The following is a 26,159-nucleotide window of genomic DNA, read 5'->3' on the forward strand; positions in this document are numbered from 1 at the left end:
AGTGATGAGCTATCACCAGTAACGGGCCACGGAGCTGCCATTTCATCCCATGAGGTCATTGCCACTGGGAAAGCGGCAGGAGAAGCCTGAGGTTTCTGGAGTAACTGGCGCCCACAGATCGTAATACTCATTGGTGACTCGTCGCTCGAGTCTTCTGCAGGAGGCTGGATGGAAGGTAGGAAGTCTCCTGCATGATCTCATCCCTCTTGCCCCTGATTTTGGGCTCTGCAGAAGGAGCTCACCAACCTTCTTCAGATGTTTTCCCAACCCTATGGAGCTGATACGCTCTTTCCCAGAGTTTTGGTGGACCGGTCTTGGTCCAGATGAGATGATCAAGAGAAGGAACTGATAGAAAATAACTGGCAAAGCAGCAACCACACAGGGAAAGTTCTGGGTAAACGATCCGAAGGATGGTGCAAGACCCAGCAGGAAAGTCAGGTCCTCTTCTAAGGGGTGGGATGTGCAGCGAGATCATTCCTCTCTGAAGAAGAGACGCTGACGTGGAACGAGTCTGGGAGGCGGCGGTGAGACTGATAAAAAGGAACAAAAAAACCGTGAGAGCGAGGGAAAGTTGAAGGAAGGTTTGTTTAGGCTGGAGGAGGACAAGATAACGGGTTTGTGCGTGCGAAGGGCTGCTTCAAAAAGACAGGAGAAATTAGGAAAAAAACCTGAGTGATGGATCAGACACGGGAACAGAAGGAGGTAGTGCCATTCCTCGGCTGGAGGTTTTGGGAGGAGGTAGGACAGACACCTGGGACCGCCACATCCACGCTGGGGCTGGCCCGAGGGATTCTCGAGTCCCCCCCAAGCTCAGGATAAACGGGATGGCCCACAGCTCTGTTTTATCCCGAGCCTTCGGTAAGCCTGTCTCACAGCAGGCAGGTTGAGATCCATCAGGTTTCATCACTCTTTTCTGATGGACTGGTCTTACTGGGACCTGTGGTCAGGGCACTGGTTGGGTTCCTGTTAATGGGGGGGGGGGGGGAGGCAACTGGCTGGGGCTGCGTTGGGGCATCCGTGGTGAGATCCCTCCTCGGATCCCACAGCTGGAGCATCTGTCTCCAGAAAATGATGGGAACAGAGGACAGAGAAAGGGATAGCGTGGGGATGGTGGGTCCTGCCTCGAGCCAGTGAGAAGGACGGTGGAGCCATCACACTTCCGTCAGTAGAGGAGCTCCAGGAGCTGTGGTGTGCTTGGCAGGGCTGGCGGCAAGGTGGACACGGCCATGATCCCAAGGGAGATGTCACCAGGCATCAGCCCCCGTGGCTGGATGAGAAAGCATCAGTTGGACAAACGTAACATCTGGCTGTGGCCTGGGACAGGTTTCTTGGCCAAACCCACTCCATCGCCACGTGCCAGGGACGAGGCACCGCCAGACCGGAGTAAACCCCAAATTTAACTCTACTCTAGCACTGGTGAATTTTTCTTAAAAGTATTGTTTGGCTTTTGGAAACCTCCTAGCAAGGAAACCGAGCAGCAGCTGTGGAGATGAGGGAAGAGCATCACAGAAGGGGCTGCGGTCAGCAGCGCCGAGCGCCCTCGGTCGGGCGAGGTTATCCGTCACCAAGGGCGTAGTGGAGAGAAATAACTGAGAACTTGGTTGAAAAAACCACTTCTGTACTTTTCAAGCCACGGGGGAAGGGGTTTGCTCACCGTCTGTGAGGACACGAGTGAAAATCTAACATCTACTAACAGAATTTTGGAAGCTTTCCAGTCATCGGCTCTTAGCACTGGGGGATGCCGAGGTGCAAGGCAACGCTCTTGGCCAGGTAGTTGATTAATAATTGAGTTTCTGTTAATTACACCTGTCCAGGGGCTGAGCACAACTGAAAAACCAACTCTTCAAAGTTCTTAACGATGAGAACGATGGACAGAGATTGTCAGTAGTGATGTACCAATAGCTCCTTCCTGATAAGCTAAATATTTCACTGACTTTCCAAAGGTGAAGGTATGGATGTCTCAGATCAAGGTGATGGAGCAAAGGCCAGGTGCCAGAGCTGGGCACCAAGGTGATGGAGCGAAGGCTGGGTGCCAGAGCTGGACACCAAGGTGATGGAGCAAAGGCCAGGTGCCAGAGCTGGACACCAAGGTGATGGAGCAAAGGTCGGGTGCCAGAGCTGGACACCAAGGTGATGGAGCAAAGGTCGGGTGCCAGAGCTGGACACCAAGGTGATGGAGCAAAGGCCAGGTGCCGGAGCTGGACACCCATGCGGGCCCCACGGAGCCATACCCATCTTACTGGAGAAGGAAAAAAGCAAGGAGCAGCTTCTCTTGGCTCTGAAAGCAGCTCTGCCAGCACGGCAGTACCTGCCTTTCGCGCGATTGATTTGCTGGAACCGACACTTGCACCACAAAAATAAATCACTCGCACCCGAATGAAGGAGTTGCTGGGGAAAACAGGATCTTGAGGAACTCAACGAGCTTGGGTAGAGACCCGAAAGCTGCTGCACTGCTTGTGCAAGGGGTGCCAGGACAGCCACAGCCCTCTCCGTTCCCTGTGTCCAGTGCCACACTGGACCCGGATGCTCTCAAAACCCAGTTTGAAGTTTCTTGGCGCTTGAAGCCATCTTATGACTTGGGTTTAATAATATTTTTCTAAATGTACTAAAACCACAACTAGCCCTGACGACATCAACGGCTCCCTCGAGGTACACCACCCCCACGGGGACCCTCCAGGTCCCCAGGGACACACCGCGGGGACCGGAGCATCTCTCACACCGGGAGAGACACAAACTGAGCGGGAGGAAACTCCGCCAGCACGCGGTGGGACACCACGAACATCACCCAGTTTCCTTTTCTGCCCCCCTCCACGTGCTTTTAAAGTGTGGGGTGTTTTTTTTAAAAAAATTTGTCCTACTCTCGGCAGGAAAGTGGGTCAACAAAGGCCACGGCGGTTCACATCCACCCCAGCAGCTGCTGCTCTCGCAGCTGCGGCGGCAGAGGACGCTTCCCTACGGCCGGTGGGATTTCTGCCGGAGTTCAGGATCCGCTTCCCCACCTCGCCAGCGATGGATTTCTGCGTTACACGCTGGCAGAGCGTCAGGCCATCCAGCAGTGATTCAGACGCCGTTTCGAAGCCCATCACATACCACAGCAATCCGTCATTCCCGCGGAACAGGGCAACATGACACACGGCCCGGGAGCATCTGACCGGGGGCTCTTTCGGGACTGACGAGCAGTTGGGAATGATTCAGCAGCAGGAAAAACCCAGACAAAAGGCTCTCCCCACCGTGAGGCTACGGCAGCACCGGAGCCGATGCTTTCCCAAACCCTATGTGCAGCTTTAAAATGGATTTTAGGGTGCAGCTTGCCACGCTGCCGCCCAACACCACCTCTCCGTTTGCGGAGGGACAAGGCTCCAATCCATCCGGATCGGAACATTTCTGTTTCTGCTTTGTTCTTTATGTTCTTTTGGAAAAGGGGGTGGAAGGAAGGAACGGGATGGCACACAGCGTTCCCCAGGTTGAGGAATTGTGGGTTTACGCAGTAACGCGACGCTGATTTCTTTCTTTGCACCATCTCACGCTTGTTCTGGTTTGGTTCTCTTAAGTACTGAAGGTTTTCCTACAGCGACAGAATTCCAAGGGCTTGCACCGGAGGATGATGGACCAGGAGCCTGCCCCTTTTGTTAGAGAATTTAAAACGTGGCTGTGTGAGCTGCTGGCACTTAGCTGTAAAGAGACATGCCACCAAAGCCACCACAGGTTGGGATTTAAGCTCTGCCGCGGATCCGAGCCGTACCAGAAATCCTAGGTATCACGGTGCGGGGAAGGAGTGGGAGCAAGAAGCCATGGGATGAGCTCAGCTGCCAGGAACCGCACCACGGAGTTGCGAAATCCTCATTTCACTCAAAAGACGCGTAGCGAAGGACACGACTCCGCGGGCCGGCAGTCCATGCAGCGTAACACTGTGACCAAGAAAACGCGGTCAGGAGAACAAAGAGACCAGGGAAAGGTCAGCTCCAGCGGGTGGGCAGGACTCCACCTTCCCAGGGAACGCTGCGGAAGGGCTACTGCAGTCTCTTGCTCCGTGGAATTGCACATCGTTTGTCAAAGTGCTTCTGGGAGCAGAAGGGGGAAGTGTTTTCTTCCCTACATCAGCACAGAACATCATTTTTTGAGTCCAGAAACGAGAATACCAGTTATTTCTATGCAAAACAAAAAAAATATTCTCATCGTAAACCCCTGTGGAAAGTTCAGTGCATCTCCTCCAACTCAGGATTAAAAAATAATTAGATCATAGATCTAACCGCACCGATTTACTCAGCGGTGTGACAGGTACATGATGTAGCGTTTGCCCAAGAACTTTTAAATCCAATAGGTGACTCAATGGCTGAAAACCAGGAGTGATTCAGCACCCGTTTTCCAAATGGGAAACGGACCTCAGAAGCACTTCAGAACCTTGGAATTCTGTTGCTGTACGAAAAACTTCAGTACTTAAGAGAACCAAACCAGGACAAGCGTGAGATGGTGCAAAGAAAGAAATCGGCGTCCGTTACTCCATAAATCCAGAGTTCCTCAACCTGGGGAACACTGTGTGCCATCCCATTCCTTCCTTCCCCCCCATTTCCAAAAGAACACACAGTAGAAGCAGAAATTATTCAAGTTACAGAAAACTTCCATTAAAAGATCTAACTTGATGTGAAAAACCAGTAAGACAAGAGATGGAGACCACTGATCAGAAATGGCACAGAAACACGTGGAGAGCAGCTGTCTGTTCCGTTCCCATACAGGGAACAGGGGAAAATCATCAAATAAAGGTCTGCAGGGTCCTGTTAACTGCTTTTAGTCCATGAAAAGTGTGGAAATAGCTATGCAGGACAAAAAAAAAGTAGGAGAACTTGTGTTTAAAAGCTGAGAGACAGTGGCCACCGTGGCCCAGCACCTCACTGCTCGTGCGGTGTTTTGACTCGGGCACCACGGAGCTATGACACGGGGCTGAGGGAAGTTCTAGTCTGACAAAAGTACTTCCCAATCTTGCCTGGAATATTCCTCTCAGTGTACCAAGTTCATGAATCCAAGTAGGCAAAGTGGTACAGCTTGATAGGAAAGCATCGTTGGAGAGTTAGATTGCATTTTAGCCGCGTACGCGGAGAAAGACGTGCTCGTTAAAAGGACAATCATCAGTGAAGAAATAAGAAAAACTCAAGTTTCAGACTTGGCAAAAGTAACTAGGAAAAGAAAAAACAAAACTCCTTTTTATTTTATTTTTTTCACTTTTGGAAAGCATTTTACACAGGTTTTGATCTTCAGAATACCTCGGAATCAGTAGAAAAAACTAACTGAACAGTTTGTCTTTACAATAGAAACCTTTCAGGAGTCAAAATTGAGACTAAAAAAATACATGCAAAACATACTCCTTTCAAAACACAACTTGAAACAAAGCACCGAACTACACAAATATGCAGAATGAAACAGCATTGAACGTCACAGAAGTAGTCTTCATAAAAGGTGTAAAAGTCACCTATTCACTAGGCACTGTTCACTTGTTTCAACAGAAGAGACAATAAAAAAATATTGTCCACAAACTTGCAATTTCAACTCAAAGGCTGTAGCTAGAAATTCCTCTACACGTCATGCTTTAATAGCGACCTGAAAGAAAGAAAAAACAAAAATATATACGCTGTTAGACTTCCAAGGATTGACAGATGGGGTTTTTTTTTGTTTTTTTTTGTTTTTTTTTTTTTGTTTTTTTTTTTTAGATAGCCTTGCTATCCCAGAGGGAACCCAGTTGTTAACGTTCTACAAACTCCTGTTTTAACAGCGTTTAGAAGAAACGGTGCCTCAGACTTTTAATTTAACCAAGTGGTATTATCTAGTTTATTTTTTTTGCAAACTAAATATTTGCTCTGTCCTCAAGGTTACCAGTTGCTCAATGAAACATTAAAGGGAACTGTGGTTCCAAAAAGAAAAAGAAAAATAACCGCACCGAAGTTGAATAGTCTGTACGGACACACAAGTTCAGAAGTGGGAATGTGGTTATGGACACAAAAGTTCAGGAGAAGCTGTTCAGGCAAAGTGGGAATTTGCTTTTGACGCGCGAGCTCCCAGACTACTTACGAGGTGAATAGGATCGAGATCTGGACCGAGATCTGTAGCCCCCTCGGCTGTAGTATGGGGACGGGGATCTCCTCCTGGGAAAGAGGGCAAGAGAAACAATCCCTTCGTTAAAGCCTGTGGTGGATGAGCAGCAGCAGCTTTACGTGGATACCTCTAAACCCCATCCCAGTATCAAGAGCGTGCTTGAGAAAGTCAGCGAGCACAGAAAGAGCTGATCAACATTTCTGCTGCGTAACAAAGCAAAGATGTGGCTTTTCTTAATGCTTTCCTTCCTACCAGGTCAGAGAAATAGTCCTTTGGACTAATAAAAGAAACATAAGCTCCCTTGCATTCAAAATTTCAAGCCACGAGCATCCCAAACAAGCCACATCAGCCAAATCACACCTTAACTTTGCATCTAAATTATTTGTTCCAAGATAAGGAGCCGATTTGAGTAGCAGTCCCTGCTACAACCGACCCCAAACCCCTCCAATCCACGCACTCCTAAGTTTTGCATTTGCCCAGTTCCACTAATCTCCTAATAAATAAACAAAAAAAACCCCAAACATTCAGGACATTAGCTTCCAGCATACAGCAGAAGTTTGTGGTTTTTTGCAAAGCTGCACTAACCTGGTCCCTAGAGTAACCTCATCCCTTCACACAGCCAAGAAGGAACCTTGGAAATGAACTGCACTGCTCACAGCCCCGTTTCTGTTCATGTATTTAAAGATATCCTAGGCTTGATTCATGGAATACTCAAAAAATAACGTGGAAAAATATTTCCACTGTTGACCAGACACTGAAAGTGTTCCTACCGTACCTGTAAAACTGATCCCTGTCTTGAACAGCTCTCCATCCTCCTCCTCCGCCGCCGCCACCTCCTCTGTGAATACAAAAGCAGAACGATTTTTGAAAATTTTCAAAACCAACAAAAAGTTATTGTACAAGCAAAAAGCATCGTAAGAAAACAACGTCAAGGCAAGAAAACATTGGTTCCTACACAAAAAAACCCACATCCTTACTTTTTAACACTTCATAATCATGTTTAAAGAAGGGCATTTAAGAACTGTGGTACAACTTTATTTATTTACTATTTTAAAATCTATTTGGTAGATAGTCAGTGTGCAAGTTGGGTTTCTTTTTTTTTTTTTTTTTAAGGTTACTCTTCGGTTTACAGATACTTTTCCAGCCAAGATGAAGCATCCCACAGGAATAAGGAGAAATGCAAAGTTTCCACATGACAATTCCCATCTAAAATCGTATTTCCCTTAAGGCTTCAGCGCACAAGAGGGAAAGAAAGGCAAAGGAATTGTTACCAATTAATTTTCTAGGGTGGATTACCAGTATGCCATGCTCCACTGCATCTTTAACAATTCCAACTCTCCCTTCCTCAAGGAAGCACTCATGGCATACACAACACTGTTCCTGTCCCTCTCTCAAACGACCAGTACCTGCAGGATGAGGAAGTAGGTATCTAAACTGGGCAGACCATAATGTTTTTAAAGTAGCCACACACAGCTTACTTTAATTCTTTCAATATCTTCTATGAAAAGACATTATAAAGGTTCTGCAGGGAGCTTTAAAAACATTGGGGTGTGGTCTTTTTTCAGTTTTGTGGTTGTTTTTTTGGTTTGGGTTGGTTGGGTTGTTTTTGTTGGTTGGTTGGGTTTGGTTTTTTTTTTTTTTGAGGGCTTTATTTTTTTTCTTTAAAGCTAGGAAATGGAAATCCCCCTTGCTGGAACAGTCAATATTGTGAGTGTTTCCAGCCCAAAGCCCTAGTTCACAACAGGACACAGGATGGGAGGGTGTGTGTAGGAAGGTCAGAACATTGCCCAGCACGTGACTGCCTCAAAGAGCCAGAGCGAAGCACGGCCACGAATTCTGATGGGCTACACTGGGACCAGAGCACTGACTGAAGTAAGTCCAGCTTCTCACATCACCTCTTACTAGTCTCCTCTTCCTCATCTAATGCACGTACTCTTACGTTCAGTCACTCTCACAGTCTGCAACCACTCTCACCAGCATGCACCCAGACCTCATGTAATTACAGCTTCTGAGAACGTTCTACAAACATCTGAGCCACTGTTTGCTATCAGGAATGAAAAAGCTAACACTTTAGCACCAAAGACTCAGGGTCATGCCATAATCCGAACAAGGAATAAATGACCATTTTAAGAACACTCAAGCAACAAACAACAGATTTCAAGAACCACCAGTACACCCTGACTGAGCTTTTATGAACGAAAAGGGAAGTCTGCACTATGAAGAAGTGCAAGAGGAAAGACCAGTAGTGTAAAACTCCTAAAAAACACTGCACAGGCCCCCATCTTTTACTGGTCCTTAGGTGCCTTTGCCATTTTGAGAGGTTTACATCAGAACCTCATACAAAAAAAAAAAAAGATTAAGTGGGAGCAAGCGAGAAGCACCACGTAAAAAGACTCCTCCACAGGCTATGCTGCAAGTCTTTTCTGTTCCCCAATGCTCTGGTGAGCTGCTTCAGTTAATTAACCAAAATCAAGTGAGACGAGGCTATGTTAACTATCCCCAGCAAAGTTTCTGAAACAAACTGGAAGTTTGGTCGAAGAGCCACCTACTACATCTGAAAACCTACATACAAGTGCTGGCAGCTCACCATGAGCTGGCACCATGCGCTGGCAGCCCAGAAAGCCAACGGTGTCCTGGGCTGCATCCAAAGCTGCGTGGGCAGCAGGGCGAGGGAGGGGATTCTGCCCCTCTGCTCTGCTCTCCTGAGACCCCCCTGCAGTGCTGTGTTCAGCTCTGGGGTCCCCAACATCAGAAGGACATGGAGCTGCTGAAGCAGGTCCAGAGGAGGCCACGGAGATGATCCGAAAGCTGGAGCACCTCTGCTATGGAGACAGGCTGAGAGAGTTGGGGCTGTTCAGCCTGGAGAAGAGAAGGCTCCGGGTGATCTTATTGCAGCCTTCCAGTACCTAAAGGGGGCCTACAGGAAAGTTGGAGAGGGACTTTGGACAAGGGTGTGTAGTGATAGGACAAGGGGCAATGGCTTTAAACTGACAGAGGGCAGATTTCCATTAGATATGAGGAAGAAATTTTTCACTCAGAGGGTGGTGAGGCACTGGCACAGGTTGCCCAGAGAAGCTGTGGCTGCCCCATCCCTGGCAGTGTTCAAGGCCAGGTTGGATGAGGCTTTGAGCAACCTGGTGTAGTGGAAGGTGTCCCTGCCCATGGCAGGGGGGTTGGAACTAGATGTTCTTTGAGGTCCCTTCCAACCCAAACCATTCCATGATTCTATGAGATAAAACCCAACATGTCTTGCTTTTCGTATGCCCAGTATCAACTTCGGGTTTTAGCCCCTACAGTTATCCAAAATATTCAAGCCACTGATGTTTCAAGATTGCTGGAGGACTGTTGGAGGCGGAGAAGCACCCTAACGACTGCTTCCCAAAAATGAGAGCATAACACTTGTGTCTCCTGTGTTCACTGGGGTGATGTAGAGCACCTTGGTCCCCTCTGTGTCCCCAGCAGCACTGAAGCACTGTAGAAGCAAGGGAGCTGATTTAAGTGACAAGGACAAGGCAAGGAGGGGAGAAACACGTTGGAAGCAAAGCCAACAGCCTGGGAAGGAGTAACAGTGGCTGAAACCAGTAGGAGACAGTATTTCCATGAATACACAGTTGCTGTCAGGGAACAATCAAAAATCCACCCATCACTGACACACTGAAGCTTTGCAAACTACTTAGGATGTTATCACTCTAGAATTCTGCAAATACAGGAACAGTTTGGTAACTGCAGACACAAAAAATGGAACTCTTATTTTTGTGTCCAACTTAGCATCCCAGAAATTGTGAGGATTTCACAGGGGGCAAGTCTTCTTGGCAGTCTTAATGGAAAACGCAGAAGACAAACTTGCTCTATCACCAAACCCAATTACATACCAGTCATGTTTTCAACAGGTTTTTTTTCAACTTTACTAGCTCTCTGACAATGTATATTGCCACCTGAATATTCACCTCTTTCAGATAATTATTATGCTGTCAAACACAGAAGTTTAGACAGAAGACAGACAGAAATAGGAGGCGAGTCCTTCAAGTAAAACACACACATCCAACCTGATGGAGTATGTTAAAAAAAGCTTTTTTATGCAAATGTCCAATACAGAACAGGTAGTGTTCCAATTCCTGATTCCTCGTTTCTGGGAACATTTGAGGTGCCAAAATTATTAGTAAGGGATACCACTAAAAGGGACCACTGAAATTTCCCCTTTCTGTCTACTACACTATGCTCAAAATTTAAGTAAGCACTACAATACCAACTCAAATATTGGATCTGCACCTGTGTTCCAACCATTTCAATGCTAACAGATGACCCAACAAAGGTTTCTTTTAAAACAACACTATAGAGAACATACTTTGTTTTTCCAAACTTCATGCAGATTTAAAAAGCTTTATGGACCAACTCATGCCACAGGTTAAACATTACAAAATATTTCTCAATCTGACCCATACTGAGCAATCATTCTGGTAAAGATTTCGTAGTAAGAGTCCAGAATGACAGTGAGTGCAAAAATAATGTGGCATAAGTATATAGGATGAGCTGTTTAACACTTATATAGGTAGAAATGTATTTCTACAGGTAGAAAAGCAGTTGAATATTACAAACATCGCCTCACCTGTATGATCTGCTGTAATAGTCACGATCATCATACCCTCTATCATATCCTCTGTCGTAGTAATCTCGTCGTCGCGAGCTGCCACTGCAAGGAGTGAAAGAGAATTACATTTTATTCATGTTTTATATTTCATTTGGTTTGCACTGCTTTTCAGGAGGCATACAGTCAGTCAAGTACACACCATTTTAACTGGGTTACATCATTACCTCGCGTCCTCACAGTTGAAATGACTGTGAACGCTCCTACTTTCCCATCAGAACAGAACTACTTGAATAACTGCTTTTTAAAATGCTTGAACTTTAAGACAGCTACTTTCCTCCTTGGTCTGAAACCTCTTAACCTTTTGTTATCACGGGCACATGAGGAATTCCATTCTCTGACAACTCTTCATTCACTTTTAACTCTCAGAGAGCTCCTTTTGGAAGAACTTTCTCATTAAAAAAAAAAAAATAACCTGCAATCTCAACACAACCTCAACTACATAACTACCAGTACCATAAACTGAAAGTCCTGGGAAAACGACTGGGAAATGACAAGGAGAATAACACACATTCTTTGCAACTTTAAGTCCAAAAGTGTACTCTGTGGATAGGGCAAACTGTGCCACACAGCTGCTCCACTCATTTGTTAATGAGCTGTCCACATGGAGTCTTTTCTTTTAATTCTGAAGAGCCTCCTTTATTGAGGTTTTTAGTTTTCAGAAGCTTTGCCAGATAAGCACATCAGTGTTGGCACAGCTCTTGTTAAGGAGACTTTTTTTAAAAAAAAAAACCCAAAACATAATTTGGTATCAAGGCTGATTTTTGTATTTTTGTTTCTAGTACTGAAACATCCACACACTGCACAGCACACAAGTCAGAAGCAAGCGATCAGCTTTCAGAACAGTGCATTAATACAAAAGCCAGACAAACTAGGAAAACCACCCAGAACTACGTCTCTTAGACACAGGACACCACTAATCCTAACCCGTACTGGTTTGGAAAAAAAAAAAACCCACAAACTATGCAGGTAACTTACTAAGTGGGTCTTCCCATATAGATGCCAGGGGTAGGTGTGTGAGGTCTTTTTGTTATGGAGAAGTCTACCCGAATCCTTCTTCCATCCAGCTCCATTCCATTGGCACGTTCCTTTGCCTAAATAGAATGGTAAAATACAATTAGCTCGTAGGTATGAACTTTATTACCAACACAAGTTTCTAATCACTGCTTCAAGAATTAAGAGAAGTCCTAAAAGGGCTCAGTTATGATGCACGTACTAAATTCTAAGACTAGCTGGATATAAGCTTCAGTAACCATTTAAAATGTGACTTATATTGCACAAAAAGCTTGAAAGGAACATAACTGAACAATTGTTTCAGTACCTGTTTCTAACATGGTTAAGAGGAACCTTTGAACATGCTTATGGAAGGAAATATAACTTACACAAAACAAAGCTTTTAGAGGTTAACAGAAAAGCACTGTTAATTTTTTTTTTCCACCAGTACATCCTCAGAAACTACCACAATCTTGAATACAGTAATATCTCAGTCATAAGTAAAACTGAAGTAAAAAAATCAAAACAATTGTGTTTTTTTCTGTCAAGTAGCAGGACCTACATCCAAAGTTCCAACCTAACAGGGAAGTCTTCAAGCCAAATTTGGAAAAGAAGACACTAGAGACTTTAAGTAGTGCAATTTATGCAGAATACAAATCTAATTACAGCCCATAAGCACACTGCTCTCCGAAGGCTGGCCTGAGTGTAGACTTCTATATGTGGGGAGTATAGAACTCCCTGTTCATTCTGTAGCACTTATAAGCACAAATCCCATAATTTGTTATAGGGTACTAACACTAAGTTACTGAATCCCTTAGGGTTTCCCATGGTCACCTGCAAGGACCAGGAAGCCACTGTACATCTGCTTGGCCTTCTATTTTCAGAAGAGATGCCCTGTCCCCTTTCAGACTGACGCACTAGAAGTCAGCAGAACACACATTAGCTCCTACAGAGAACTCTGAAACGACAGTCTGGTCCACTTGGAACATGCCTGTCATTCAATATAAGATCACATGTGGAGTTAAGGAGGAATTCTCATCTCATAATTAAACCAGAAAGCCTGTGTTTCTATTTTTTTCTTGTTGGCATAGTCAGCTCTATGACTGGCCTGAAGTTTGCTTTTGTGAATTACAAAACAGCTCAGGCTACACGGGGACCAGCAATCATTCTCCACACTCTCCTTTGATACACAGTAGTTACCTTTTGAACTAAGACTCTTATTATGAGGTGCCAGGTATTTTTTAAGCCCTGAGAAGGCAGGGAAGAGAAGATGGTGTGGATTAGCTTGCATTATGATTATTTCATATAGCCAAAAGGAATTAAATTTAAAGGTTCCTGTACCATTTTCAAGGACAAAGAGTGAGTTTCCCTGGGCTATATCCTGTTACAGAACATACATCCCAGCAACTGAGAACACATCCAACATGCCATTTGTTCTCTACTCCAACCTACTTCCTTAGCATCCTCAACGTTTTCGAAGTACACAAATGCAAATCCTCTTGAACGTCGAGACTGCTGGTCGTACACAATGGAAACATCAGCAATTGGACCATACTTGGAGAAAACTTCTCTCAGATCTCTTTCTGTGGTGTACAGACTCAATCCAAACACGCCAAGACAACAATTTGGGTCAGGATTTGCCTGAAGGAAGGGACAGATAGATATTAGGATAAAATTGCTTGTATTTGCAGTACAAGGTATTTCACAAGTTCTGAGTGTCAGCATTTCAAGCCAAAACAACAAAAGATACTGCTGAGGATTTCAAGTTGGGTTAACTTGCTAACAGACACTATTACCATAAAACCCAGAGAAACACAAGCCTCCTTTCACAACAATACTTTGCATTTCTCAAGGTACTGTACAAACTACAGTTACAGCACATAATAGGTATTGTATTTAAAAATTTTCCCTCCAAAGGCTGATGGCTGTTCAATGTGGAGAGATAAATACACACACAGAAGCCTGGATCACATTTGTGTTAAAGTTATCACTTTTCCCCTCTATTTTAGCATGAACCACACCGCGCTTCGCCACCCGAGCCTGTAAAGCAGACAACAGCTAGCTGGTTTGCATGCTCATTTAATAAAGACAGCATTAAATGTTTTCGTTTTCCAGGCTTTCCAATCAAGAAAAGCACAATTTCTCCCCCCTAATTCCACCTCCACCCTTCCCTGCATATATTTGCTCATTTATTATACTGGGTACACCGACAACAGCCTGTGCTGGTAGCACTTCTAAAGGCATCTGTTAAAAAAGCAAACAGACAAACAAATGAGACCCCCCCCCATCCCACAAACCTAAGCAAACTTAGGGAGATCCATGGCTTATCGAGAGCCAAATGGCAATTAACCACGACAAATTATCTTTTAACTAGACCCGAGTGGGAAGCAGAACGTTTTTCTGGAAAACCCCAATTAATTAATTCGGTGATTTCAAGCTGCATTCAGGACTATGTGTGAGTCAGCTACTTCCACAACAGACCTACCCTGTTTCCAATATGACGTCTGCGAGTAGACATGGGTGAATGGCTGTGACTGTGTCGGCGCCGATAATCCCGACTGTAGGACCTACTTCTGGATCTCCTGTGAGAGCGGGAACGAGAGCGTGATCGTGTGTAGTGTCTACGGGAACTCCTCCTTGATCTAGATCTGAGAGAAAAAGAAAGAGGTACAGCGTTACGTTGGGAGGGATTTTTTTGCCTTTTTTTTTTTTTCCAAAATGCTTCAAAAATACATCAGATAATCACAAACAAGAAGTCCAAATAACCATTTTCTAAAAACCTGTAGTAGCAGGTGATTCAGCTATAACCAGTTTAGTCACTACACTCAGGGACTGTGCACTAAATCTTTACAATTAGATTACTGGAGATGTTCTCAGAGCATTTCCACTGCAGAACAGGAACCTCAAATTCCATTTCGGTTAGCTTTTAATTCTCCAATAGCTTTTAACCTTCTCTAACAAGGCTATCTTGGTTTGACACAGCATATGCTTAGAATATTCACAGTGTTTATAACAGCATTTCAGTAAAAATAGCTGGGGTTGCTTTCTTTTGAAGACTTAACAGAGAAAGGTAGTAGGAGTAAATAGCTGAATAGTGAATATGGCTTCATACAAAGCATGCACGATTGCAGAGGTGCACACTTCTGACTGTTCTAGCATTCAGAATAACACTGCTTTCAGTGCCACTGAAGAGCAAACACCATTTTTTTTTTTTATTTACACAGTGCACAATTACAAGCACAGAAGTCTGGCAAATGCGCCCGAAACAGAGCTTAACAGGACTGAAGAAATGACACAGCATCAGGCTCATCCACCTGCTGGTATTGCAACAGTTCTTTAACATGAGCTGTTCATGAATGTTTACACCTTCACACTTGAAGTGTATTTAGACAAAGGTGCAACTGCTCACTAACTTCAGCCCAGCCCCCTCCAGAACAGTTCCAGAAATGTTTTCTGACAGCACCAGGTCCGTGCAGATGAGGCCCTGAAACACTTCACTATTTTCAACTAAACCCTCAGCCCTCTCAGCACAATTACAGCTGAAAAGCTGGGCAGGCACTTAAACTGGGTTATTACACCTGAGCTGGGCCTGCTGATGGCAGTCATGGAATAACCTGGCATTCCACATAACTACAAAGGAAATCATTGCAAGGCTATTAAGTGCAATAAACCGTTTAATAGTCAAAGGCTCATCAATTGTTCATCTTCAGACTCTTGTTTTTGTCTTAGATGCCCTTCCTCTAGCTTGTGGAAGCCAAGGTAGCAAGTACTGACCGAGACCATACACTACCACAACTGCACAACCACGTTTCATGGTACCACCATGAATGAAGCTCTTAACCTGAACCCATTTTCACTCCTGAGCATTTAACAGCTTCTTCCCAGTCAGGATTTCTCACTAGGTGAGTGTCACCAGACAGCCCAACTGCACAATATACACTCAAGCTTCCTTAAAAAAATGCCTTCAGCCTTGTCAGAAGTGAGCCAGCTAAGTTCTGTCTTCCTCAACTCGAAACATGCATACATGTCCAGCAGAAATTACTTCAGCGTGTCCCATTACAATGCTTCTAACTACATATTTTGAAAGGATAAATTATTTTTGGTAACAGAAAGCAAAAAAGAATAAAAAAATAAATAGAGAACTTCCCTGAGGTGGGAAGGAAAATAAAGACAGAAATACTAATTAAAAAAAAAAAGCTCAACACATGCATACAGCCACATTTCAACTGCTGACATGGAAAAAACTGAAGGCAAACACAGACCTGATGTTCCAGGTTCCAGAACACACCCATTACACTGAACAAGAGCTGGACACTTCTAAACCAGGCAACCCGTTATGGGAGAATAAGGCTTATTTTAAACAGGCTCTGCTTATGTTGCTGCCTTAAATGTCATCCTGCCATTATTCTCCTTTGCTGCAAAGCCACCACAACTGAAAATGCTATTCCTTCGTTAAGAATTGTTTAGACTTCACATTGTCAGTCAAAAAAATAACAATGCTGCTGCTGAAAACATCGATAAAAGCAGATTTTTAAAGCAAGTATATCCACACTCCAATTGATAAATACACCAGGACACAGATTTGTTCTCAAATCAGAAGTTTAATTTATAAAGCTGGTTACTCAAAAATACATTTGCACAAGAAGCTGCCAAGAAACACGAAAGTTCTCACAAGGTTATTTCTCTGGTGAGAGCCAGAGTTGGATGACCTGCTCATGATCACATCCAAACGCGTGACAGCACTGGAAACAGATTTAAGTATGCTGGTTGCAAGCATGTGGCTTGACACAATTCTGCCCAGTGAACACACTCTAACTCTGCAATATACTTCCAGTAATTCCAGCCATAAGCACTTCCTAGACAGCTGTTAAATGCTCAGGAAGCCATGGTAGTCATAAGCTTCTACTTTGGTTCATCAAAAAGTAAAGAGTCAGTTGTCAGGGTATTATTTAAAAGGGTGATTTCTTTTAAGAGTGAATGATTTGCCAGGTTTCTCATAAATTCTAGATCTTGTATTTGCTTCTTCCAGCATTTTATACAACGTGACTGCATTCTGACATCTTATTAAGGTGAACCTGCAAGTGAGAAACACGGTGCTTTAAAGTGTATGGAATCCCCAGGCGTTATGGATTAAGGTGCAGAAGGACATGCTGGGCTGGGTCCTGACTTGCTTGTTATTTTAAAATTATAAGGTGTTGTGCAGTCTCCGTCCTCTGACATTTTCAAAACCCAACTGTGAGCATGGTCTGAGCCCAGAGCTGACTCTGCCTTGAGCAGGATTTTGGGCTGGACTTCCTGAGCTGTTCTATGAATCTCTCACTATTAACAACTCCACAGGTCACTCCAATTTCATACTCTATGAAGTGATACTACTCTACCAAAGTATTTACTCATTTTAATAATATTTGTTCTTGCACTACAGGGATTGCCAAGTGCATGATTTGACACTTGTGACTGTGCCTGAAATACACAGAAAAAAAAAAAAAGAAGCCCATTCCTCTCCTGTCCCTAAGTATCCCATTCCTCTCCTGTCCCTCCTTCTCACAAAAGCTTTTCAAACTTCACTTTGATCTTGCAAGGAGACCTAAACACAGTATTTGGTAATGTTTTCATCCTCCCTCCAGCCTGACCCCCAAGCTTTGGCAAGCCTAACTCATTGCTTATACATATAAAAGTGTATTACAAACAGCTCAACTGGAAACCTCACTGCCGAAACTTACATTTTTTAACCTGAATGCTTACAAGAGAGTGAAGGAACTATCAACACATTCATTTCCATAGTCGGCACTCAATTATCTAGACTCTTAAGAAAAAGCTTTTCAGTCTGTTATTTTTCAAGTTAAATTAATGTATATATTTAAATGGTCAGACAAACGTCTTGTCGAAATTCACATTTATCTCTACTGCTTCTCTTTCACGAAATATACTGTTAACTACTTCAGAAACATCACTGTTTCCAGGGAGAAAACATAATACATGAATGCGTGACCTAAAATGGAAAATCTGCTGATGCATGTATTTCTTTTAATGCCCAGAGAAACTAAGATCTCGAGTTCCTACTGCTTCATGCTCAGAAACTAGCCATCATCTAAGACTTAAAAGGCAGGCCACCTCCAAACTTCATCAGTAGAGAGAGAAGCCTATGCAGCTGCCTACCTCTTAGAAAAAGCTGCAAAAAGATCTAACATGATAGTTTAGCTTTTCAAATCACAAAACAACATGCGCCCCTTTGCATTCTATGTCCACAGATCACCAGTTATCTCCGGAAACAGAGCTGGGCTCAACTGGGCTTCAGTTCACCTCTGACATAATCATCTCACTTGTGAAGAGGAGGAAGAGGTAAAAGAAGTAAACTCACCTGGATTCAGACCTGGATCTAGATTTTGACCTGGAACGCCTGGAATCCTCCTTAGATCGAGATCTTGCAGGGGTGTGCCTCCCCGACTTGCCAGACCCATGAGCACTTCCGCTTCTGGAAGCAGAACGGGATTCCTGCACGCAGATATTGAAAGCCTAATTTGTACACAATTTCTCGTTCACCTAATGTCTGTAAACAAGCTCCAGTGAAATAAATGGTAAAAATTCATATCTATGTGTCCGGGCAGTTGGCATTAGAACTGCCTAGATTTTTTTAAGTTGTTGTGGTTTTTTTTTTTTTTTCTTTTCCCTGGTAGACACTTCTTTACCCTGCATATACTTTTGCTATTAAACAGATAATGCATGCATGTTTAGCAAAATATACAGGGACACATAAACAGACTAGTAATTACTTAGCGTAGTGCTTTCAGATTCCAGATTACTTCTTATCTTAACTTCATTTTTATTCCTTTTCTTCATTCTTCCGTTTCAAATTCTGACTTCTTTCATCTTCCCCACTTCACACAAATTGCTCAATATTCTACAAGTGGGACTTCTGGTCTGATAATTAGCATGCATTCACTTTCTTTTTTTTCAAATTTCAGCTTCACTTATTCCTGAGCTTCAAATAATTCTCATTTATAAAACTTGTCAAATGGCGACTTCCGCATTTTCCTTCTTCAACATTAACCTTAATAGAAAAAGAACAGGATGAAGAATATTTAAAAACTCCAGGATAAAATCTAGTGCCAAAACTGAAACTAGAAAAAAAAAATGTTGTGTGGACTTTTACTATATATGCAGTTCAAGAATTGAATCTACCAAAAGCCCTACTATTTTTATTTTACAAACAGACTCAGTCAATTCAGTTTAACTTAGTACTAAGTAACTGAATTTTCTATTTATGCCTATATTTAACAGCAAACGCACAGCAGATCAACTGAGTATCTACTAATGAATTCCAGCGTTAGGAAACTCCCAATATTTTGCACTATCAGCCACATACTCAGATAAAATCAACAAGAAGTGACTTAAGTGAGGTCCCTACCGCGGCCAGACACGATAACTGCTGTGCTTTTTGAGTGCACAAAGCACAGCGCGGTTGGTCCTTCAGTGACTTACAATTAGGTTACTTTTGGGGATGTTCTTGCAGTTCAGAAAGCCTAGTTGGAAGGTTGAGGAGCACACTCCCACCTATCCTGCCTGCACAAGAGTGATTACATACGCAGGCCTCGTGCTTCCAAGGAAACCGTAATCCTGCACTGACCGAAAATACAATTCTGTGCAAAACACTCAAATGCTGTTCTGGAATAATACCATCCCGTCTACTCTGTTATTTACTTGTAATCTTCTCTGGTAATGACATAACCTAACTAGCATTTTCAACTTTTGTGTTTTGTTTTAATCAGTGTAACTCAACTTCCATCACATGGCTTGAACATACTAGAAAGTATCACTCACTTCAAGGCATTAGAGAAAATTTAAAATTCAGCAGCAGAATTCTATTTCTGTCCTAAACCCAAAACGATTCTAAATTTCCTGTCAATTCTGATCAAGAATGCTCACTAACACCACCGAAGGACCAGATTTTTCTCAAATCACTTTATTTATAACATCTCTTAAACCTGAACATTCAGCTTAATGGCCATTCATACTAAGCATTCAGAAACTCATTTGCTAAATCAAAAGCTGATGGTGCTTAAACCACTTCCAGACAACTTAAAGTTTTACAACTTTTTACATTTACAACTGCCTACCATACAATACTGGGAGGACTGGACACAACTTGCAGGATAAAGCAGATTTCCAATTAATACCAAGTGCAACAGAAATAAAGTTGATGAAGGCCATATTCTTCTCTGGCAAGTGTTTTATCCGAACTGCAGCCACCTCACACACTAACCCTGCAAAGGACAGTGTAAATACTCAGAACTAATTTAAGTTACAAATAACAGATTCAACCTAAACCCACAACTACCTTCAAAAAAAAAAACTATCTATGAAGATGAGTTCTGAGTTACTGTATTAATTTAGCCATAAGAAGTCTTTGACTCTTTTTTAAAGAGTTAGACAAAGTAGGATTGAAGAAGGGATAAAAACCAAAACTAAGGCTGTTCTTCACTTGAGGAAAAATAATTCCATTCATAAAACATAATCCTAAGAGATTCAGGCTGGACAGAAAGAGTCACATCCAAATACAGGAGGTCTAATACCGAAAAAGATACAAGAAACACACGATGGGAGGGCAGCAGCAGGGAGGATCTTGCCCATAAACATACCCCATACACTGGTTTTTAAGAGTTTTTTAGAATTCAATAGGCTTTGAAGAAATCAGTAAAGAAACGGTAGTAGCATAAGCAAATGACTGAAGTCTTTATTTGATACATTTTTTTGGATGATCTTCGCTATATTACGTTAAAATTGATGTGGAAACTGGACACCTAGAAACCGAGAAGAAATGTAGGAAGGAAAAAAAAACTTAAGGCAACTTAAGTATAGCTAAATCAGAAAATTAAACAGCTGACTTATTTTCATCCAGCTCCTTTGGACTTTACTACATTTTCCAGTTTTTAAACATCCACATTTTGTTTCTAGATCATCCTCCTTCAAAACTTTTATCTTCAACCTACCACCTTTTACAGGATTACACCACTTTTTATTACTTGCAGTCTCAAAGGAATTCATGGCACCTCACCTGCTCCGGATATTACTAAGACTGGTAATAACCCCTAAAATTTCTAAGTTGTTACCCTCCCCACCCAAAATTTCAAACGCCAGGAACCTGCAGCACCCCAAACTTAGTTTACACCCCATTACACCAACACTCATTGAGGGTTCACACAAGCTACTACCTGGTTTTATTGCTCTTAACACCTTTTCTTTCTTTTTCTACTTTTTGCTCTTCCACTTTATCAATTTTAAGGTTATTTTAAATGTCAAAGTAGGCTCCTGTCATGACATGTGGAAGAAGAGAGAAAAAACAACCTCCTCCTTCCTCCCTATATTCAAACACTGCTGGTAAGCAGATCAAGACTGGTGTTCACTACTGAATAACCATTTTTTTTTTCTAACCTTGCGTTTGTGAAGTGTAGATTTGAAAAACCACCAGATCCCTTGATCTTTACCAACAGTTCTTCCTCTTCATCAGGTATTACTGGAATTCAGGTGGAAACCCTGAAGTCCAGGCTTGTGGTTTCCAAATTACTCTTTCCATACTTGAAGCATATTATAACCAACATGTAATACTGCAGGGATTGTACTTTTAACACCTCTAAGCACATTCATAAAGATTCATTACAGCCATCTATTCTACAGGCAGGGAATGTCGCAACAGCAGGACTACTTTGGGGCAGCAGACAGAAAAGGTTTCCATGGACAGAAGCAGCTGTAAAGTATGTGAGGACTACGTGTTCTTTGCACTTCTGAGATTCAGGTTTTCCTCATGGGAATAAAAGTTACAGATTTCAGTTACTCAATAATATAAGATATAGTTAAAATTACCAGTATTTTTTAAATTCTGAATGCCTATACACTTATGTATTTCCATTTGTTTTCCTAAGAAAGGTGCAGCCTCACATTACACATTATCAAATCTGCAGCCAGATTTATTCAAGGTATAACTGTGCTCACTTCCCATTTCTTCAACCATTCCGCTACGGAACGTAGCAATCCATCAAATAGAAAAATAACAGCTTTTGCTTCTCTTCCTCCTGAAGCACACAACGACCAGATCAGATCGCTTCGGGCGAGCAGGCTGCAAATCCCCTCGGAGGGCAAGCAGAAGGATCCCTTTCCACAACAGTTTCCAAACTCCACCAAAATTAAGACAAGAACGTGTTTTTAAAAACCAAGCTAACAGACCACGAGCATGGAAGCTCAGCTTCCTCCCACCACCCCTGCCACTCGCCCTGACCCTGTGGGCTCACTCAGTGCACCCAGCTGGCAGGATACCAGTCCATCAGCAAAAAGCAAACGATTTTCTGACAGCTTAGGGTACTGAATCAGCCCCCCAAGAAGTCAGATCAAGTGCCAGCTGATGAAGGAGGAACACAGAGAACGACCTACCCTTTTGGTGGCATCGAGCTATCAGATTGCTTCTAACCTTCTCAAACTGTTTCCTTAGACCTTCTTCCAAAAATAAGTAATAAAATCAGCGTTCTTTAAAATATATCTGTCAAGTACCTTCTAAGTAGATCTATAAACTGAGGAGTCTTTATACCATTCAAGTTACCATGATAAAAAAAAATGAACAAAACCCCTGTCTTCCATATTAAACAGCTTTTGATCACACACATACCAAGTAATCACAATTAACTAATTCAAAGGATGAGACTCTCTCTTTTTTCCTTTAACTCCTCTTCTTTCCAACCCTTCCATGCCTGAATCACATGCACTTCAGTGAGTTTAACTCCATGAATGAAAACAAAACCAAAGTGACTCGGAAAACTCGGGCAATTATGACAGCACACTGACAGTATTTGAAGTACTGGTAGCATTTAGTAATTTTTAGTCTCTTCAGTTAAAAAAGAATTTCCAGAGTTTAATCCCACTACAGAGTATGAACTGTAAAATGGAATTTGACTGAGGATTATTTTTTTCTTTTTAAACTGTGACATAAGCCAGTTTAAGCTTGTGTTGCTGCTGAAATAGCAAGTCCCATTACTCGCAAAAGCGCCTGGTATTTCTTCTTCTTCCCCAATCCTGACATTAGGACACGTGGCTACACAATCAACTCAAGCCTGTGAACCAATGCAGCTGGAAACAGAATCAGAGAAAAAAAAAAAATCAGCTGATTTAATTCCCAGATCTGACTTACTATACAAACACTAGTACAAGGGAGAAAGCAGGAACACATTTTCAGAAGCAGAACTCTTGTTGGCAGCATGGACTTGGAACAGCTTAACAGACAGTTGTAAAGTCATATCCTAGATTATTTATCCAAACACTGTTTCTATTCTGCGGAGATTTCAGCACTTCCAGCTTGAAAAAGTAGAAAGCCATTGACTCGGTAAAACATAAGCCTTAAGTAAGCAAAAAATACCATAAATAACACTGGCAATGGCATTAGGAAAGCCACTCCCTGATCTAGTCTGAAATAGCAGGCTTGTAGCTCTACAGTTTCAACTTTTAGTTTTACAAACATGCACAGTGCATACAACTTACCTATTTACGATTCATAAGAGTTCAGACATAACTCATTTTAAGCCCTGGTGAAGACTGCCTGCACATGATTTATTTTTTTTTTTAATAAAAGTAGAGAAAAGATGAAATAGAAAAGCAGGTGGGAATTGCTGTCCCATCATGCCCTGCACAATTATGTTTCAAAAAGACTTTGCTGTGAAGGTTTCAACATTTCCACTCATTCTGAATGAAAATACAACGCAGGTTGCCCCGGCAAGCTTTAGCAAAGTTAGGCTACCATCTTAAATTGGTTTTCAGTCTGACTTGCACAATAGCAATTAAATCACCTATTGAAAAAACTAGCACAAGGAAATCCACCTTGAGCAACTCAGAAGTAATACTCCCACTAAAAATACACCAGTTTTAAAAGTGACATGAAAACATCAACAAAAAAATAACACTGGAGGTGGCACGATTCTATTCTTTAATCCCTTTCTTTCAGCGTTCATTTCCATCTAGCATTTTTAGCTTCCTAGAGAGCAAATTTTTCTAGCCTAACCTACCTTGAAGTGGAAACACTCATAGTATTAAAGCTTATTATAGTAAATCTGCATAAGAAAAGGCCATATTCAAGGAAAGACCCTGCGAAACACTAAAATTTTGTGCTCAGAATTACAGCATTCTGTTTAATTTTTTCGCCACCTGCTGTGAAGGTTTAAAATTCACACCTCCACAACTCCCTGCGATGCTGCAATAAGTAAAAAAGTTAGTCTGATGCTGAAAACACCCAAACCACAGGACTGACCCTGCGCTGCACTCGTCTGTCGCAGCAAAAACGGAAGACTGCAAAGCAAAACAAGGCTGATTCACGACAGAAAATACAACTATAGGTAACCTGTGCTGCAGATGTACATCACAAAAGTGAAGCTCTGCGAACTGTCCACTGCGATGTTAGTAAGAGTCCATCCAGGCAGGACCATCTTGCAGTAACTATGCCGTTTAGGAGGACACTTTCTGCAGGTTTCACAAAGCCAGGACACTGCCCTAGCACCACAGCGCCTTCAGTCTAAGGTTTAACCCTTCCGCTACTGCAATAATCACATTTAAATTAAATTAGAGACCAAGCCACCCGGCCGCAGGGCTGCGACTACAGCGAAAAGCAAGAGTTAATATTTTACAAGCAAGCGCGAGGAGCAGCGAGTCGGAGTTGGACTTAAGCAATTCCCCGAAAGGGAACCGCAGCGCGGCTTTGGAGAGAGCGCGAACAAAGGCTCGGGATTCTCCTTCCCGATCCAGACGTTACCTAACGGGGCTGCGGGATGGAGGACGAGGCGCCTCGGCACCAACCGAGCCCGGTTGGGCGCGGGCTGAACGGCCGAGCGCCCTCAGCGCTGCTGCGGGAGCCACAAGGGAGCGGAGCGGCGCTGCGAGGCGGCAAGGGCCGCCCGGCTCCGCGCCCTCTCGGGCAGCCTCGCCACGCTCGGGGCGAAGACAACGCGGCCGCGGTGGCGAGAGCCGCGCCGGCGGGGGCGCAGCAGCACGCCCTCGGCCATTTTGTCCCTCTCCGGCGCGCCCGGTCACCAGCCCAAGATGGCGCCGGGCAGACTCACTAGAGCGTCCCCGCCGCGCGCCCCCACCGCCCGCCCGCACAGCCCCGCCGCCATCTTCCTCCCGCCAAGCCCTGGCCCCACCGGGCCTCCCGCGCCTCCGCCGGGGCCTCCTCACCCGTCCGCGCCACCGCGGCCTCTCGGCCTGGGCGGAGCGGGTGGCGGAGCCGCCGCCGGACCGGGACGCGGGGGGCGGCCGCGCCGCCCGGAGAGTAGCGGAGGAGGGTGGATAAGGAGCGAGGTGGGAGGGGGTGGGTCCAGCCGGGCAGCGCGCTCAGGCTCCGTGTATTACCCGCTCGCCGTAGTTCTGCTCCCCGCTGTCGCTCATCGTCCCGCCGCGCCGCTCCCCGCCACCGCCGCGCCGATCCCGACCCGACCGTCCCGGGCGCCAACGCTCCCCGCAGAGGAAGTGACGCGGGCCCGCGCGCGCCGCGCCACGCCACGCCCCGCCCCGCCCCGCCCACCGCGCGGCTGAGCGTGAGGCGCCAAACCACGCCCCCTCCCCCCCGCCGTGAGGTGAGGCCACGCCCCCCCCGCCCCCCGCGCTGAGGTGATCTCCCGCCGGCCTCACCCTCCACAGGCCGCGGGGTGCGTGGAAACGGTAAAAAAAAAAAAAAATAAAAACAAAAATTAAATCGCTGCGATTGCAACAGTCTTTCCCGGAGGGAATGCCGAAGAGTTTTAAAGAATTAGCGCCGCGCAGGTCGGGGTTGAAGGCTGGGCTATTTCTGGAAAACCCGCGTGAGGGCAGCACAGTACCACCGAGCAGTCGTGTTGGGTCAGTCCGCGGATTGTTTCCTCGTAAGACACGTACCACTGCGTCGGGCGGCGCCAACAGCTTTTTCTCCACCGCAGGGACTCCGTTTGTGACCGGCTGTTGTCACGCGTGTTTGTTTTGTTTCACCCTGGCGAGACGAGCAGCACGACCCCAAAGGGTTAACGCCGTTCTGTCTGTGCAGGTATTGAACAAGGATGCCCGAATGGAGTGGACTGCCACGATGTAAAATACACCCTTTCAGGTTAAGCAAAATAATGACTTATTCAAGACTCTTGAAACCACAGCACTGCACCAGGGTTGAAGTCTGGAGACACAAGGAGTCATCGCACCGGTTTGGCACATCCCAGTTACCCCACACACTGCCGCTGAAGGATGCGATCCCGCTCCGCGACTGCTCCCATAACCATCTGACACGCCAGCAGCAATGATTTTTCTTCACTTAAATGTTTTTTTTTTTTTGTGTAGAGTGAGAGCTGGGATAATGCTCTGCACACCCCTGCGTTTGTGCTGTTAAACGAGCAGCGAGGCAGAGAGCTGAACAGCTCAGCACCTCTTTCGTCTGTGGATTTTGTGC

At 44.3% G+C, this 26,159-nt stretch overlaps 1 protein-coding gene across 1 annotated transcript; it reads right to left on the reverse strand.

Moving 5' to 3' along the window:
* Positions 1-5,168: 5,168 nt before the first annotated feature.
* On the reverse strand, positions 5,169-25,151 carry TRA2B (transformer 2 beta homolog). The gene is made up of 9 exons (XM_086618266.1): positions 25,100-25,151; positions 18,081-18,214; positions 14,208-14,370; positions 13,175-13,363; positions 11,708-11,823; positions 10,691-10,774; positions 6,860-6,922; positions 6,061-6,134; positions 5,169-5,592 (listed from the first exon to the last, which is right to left on the reverse strand). Exons 1-9 carry the CDS (start codon positions 25,133-25,135, stop codon positions 5,582-5,584), a joined length of 870 nt encoding a protein of 289 aa, XP_086474392.1. The 5' UTR covers positions 25,136-25,151; the 3' UTR covers positions 5,169-5,581.
* Between the last annotated feature and the right edge of the window lie 1,008 nt (positions 25,152-26,159).

The sequence above is a fragment of the Tauraco erythrolophus genome, chromosome 11, assembly GCF_009769465.1.
Source record: "Tauraco erythrolophus isolate bTauEry1 chromosome 11, bTauEry1.pri, whole genome shotgun sequence".
In the NCBI taxonomy this organism is placed as follows: domain Eukaryota; kingdom Metazoa; phylum Chordata; class Aves; order Musophagiformes; family Musophagidae; genus Tauraco; species Tauraco erythrolophus.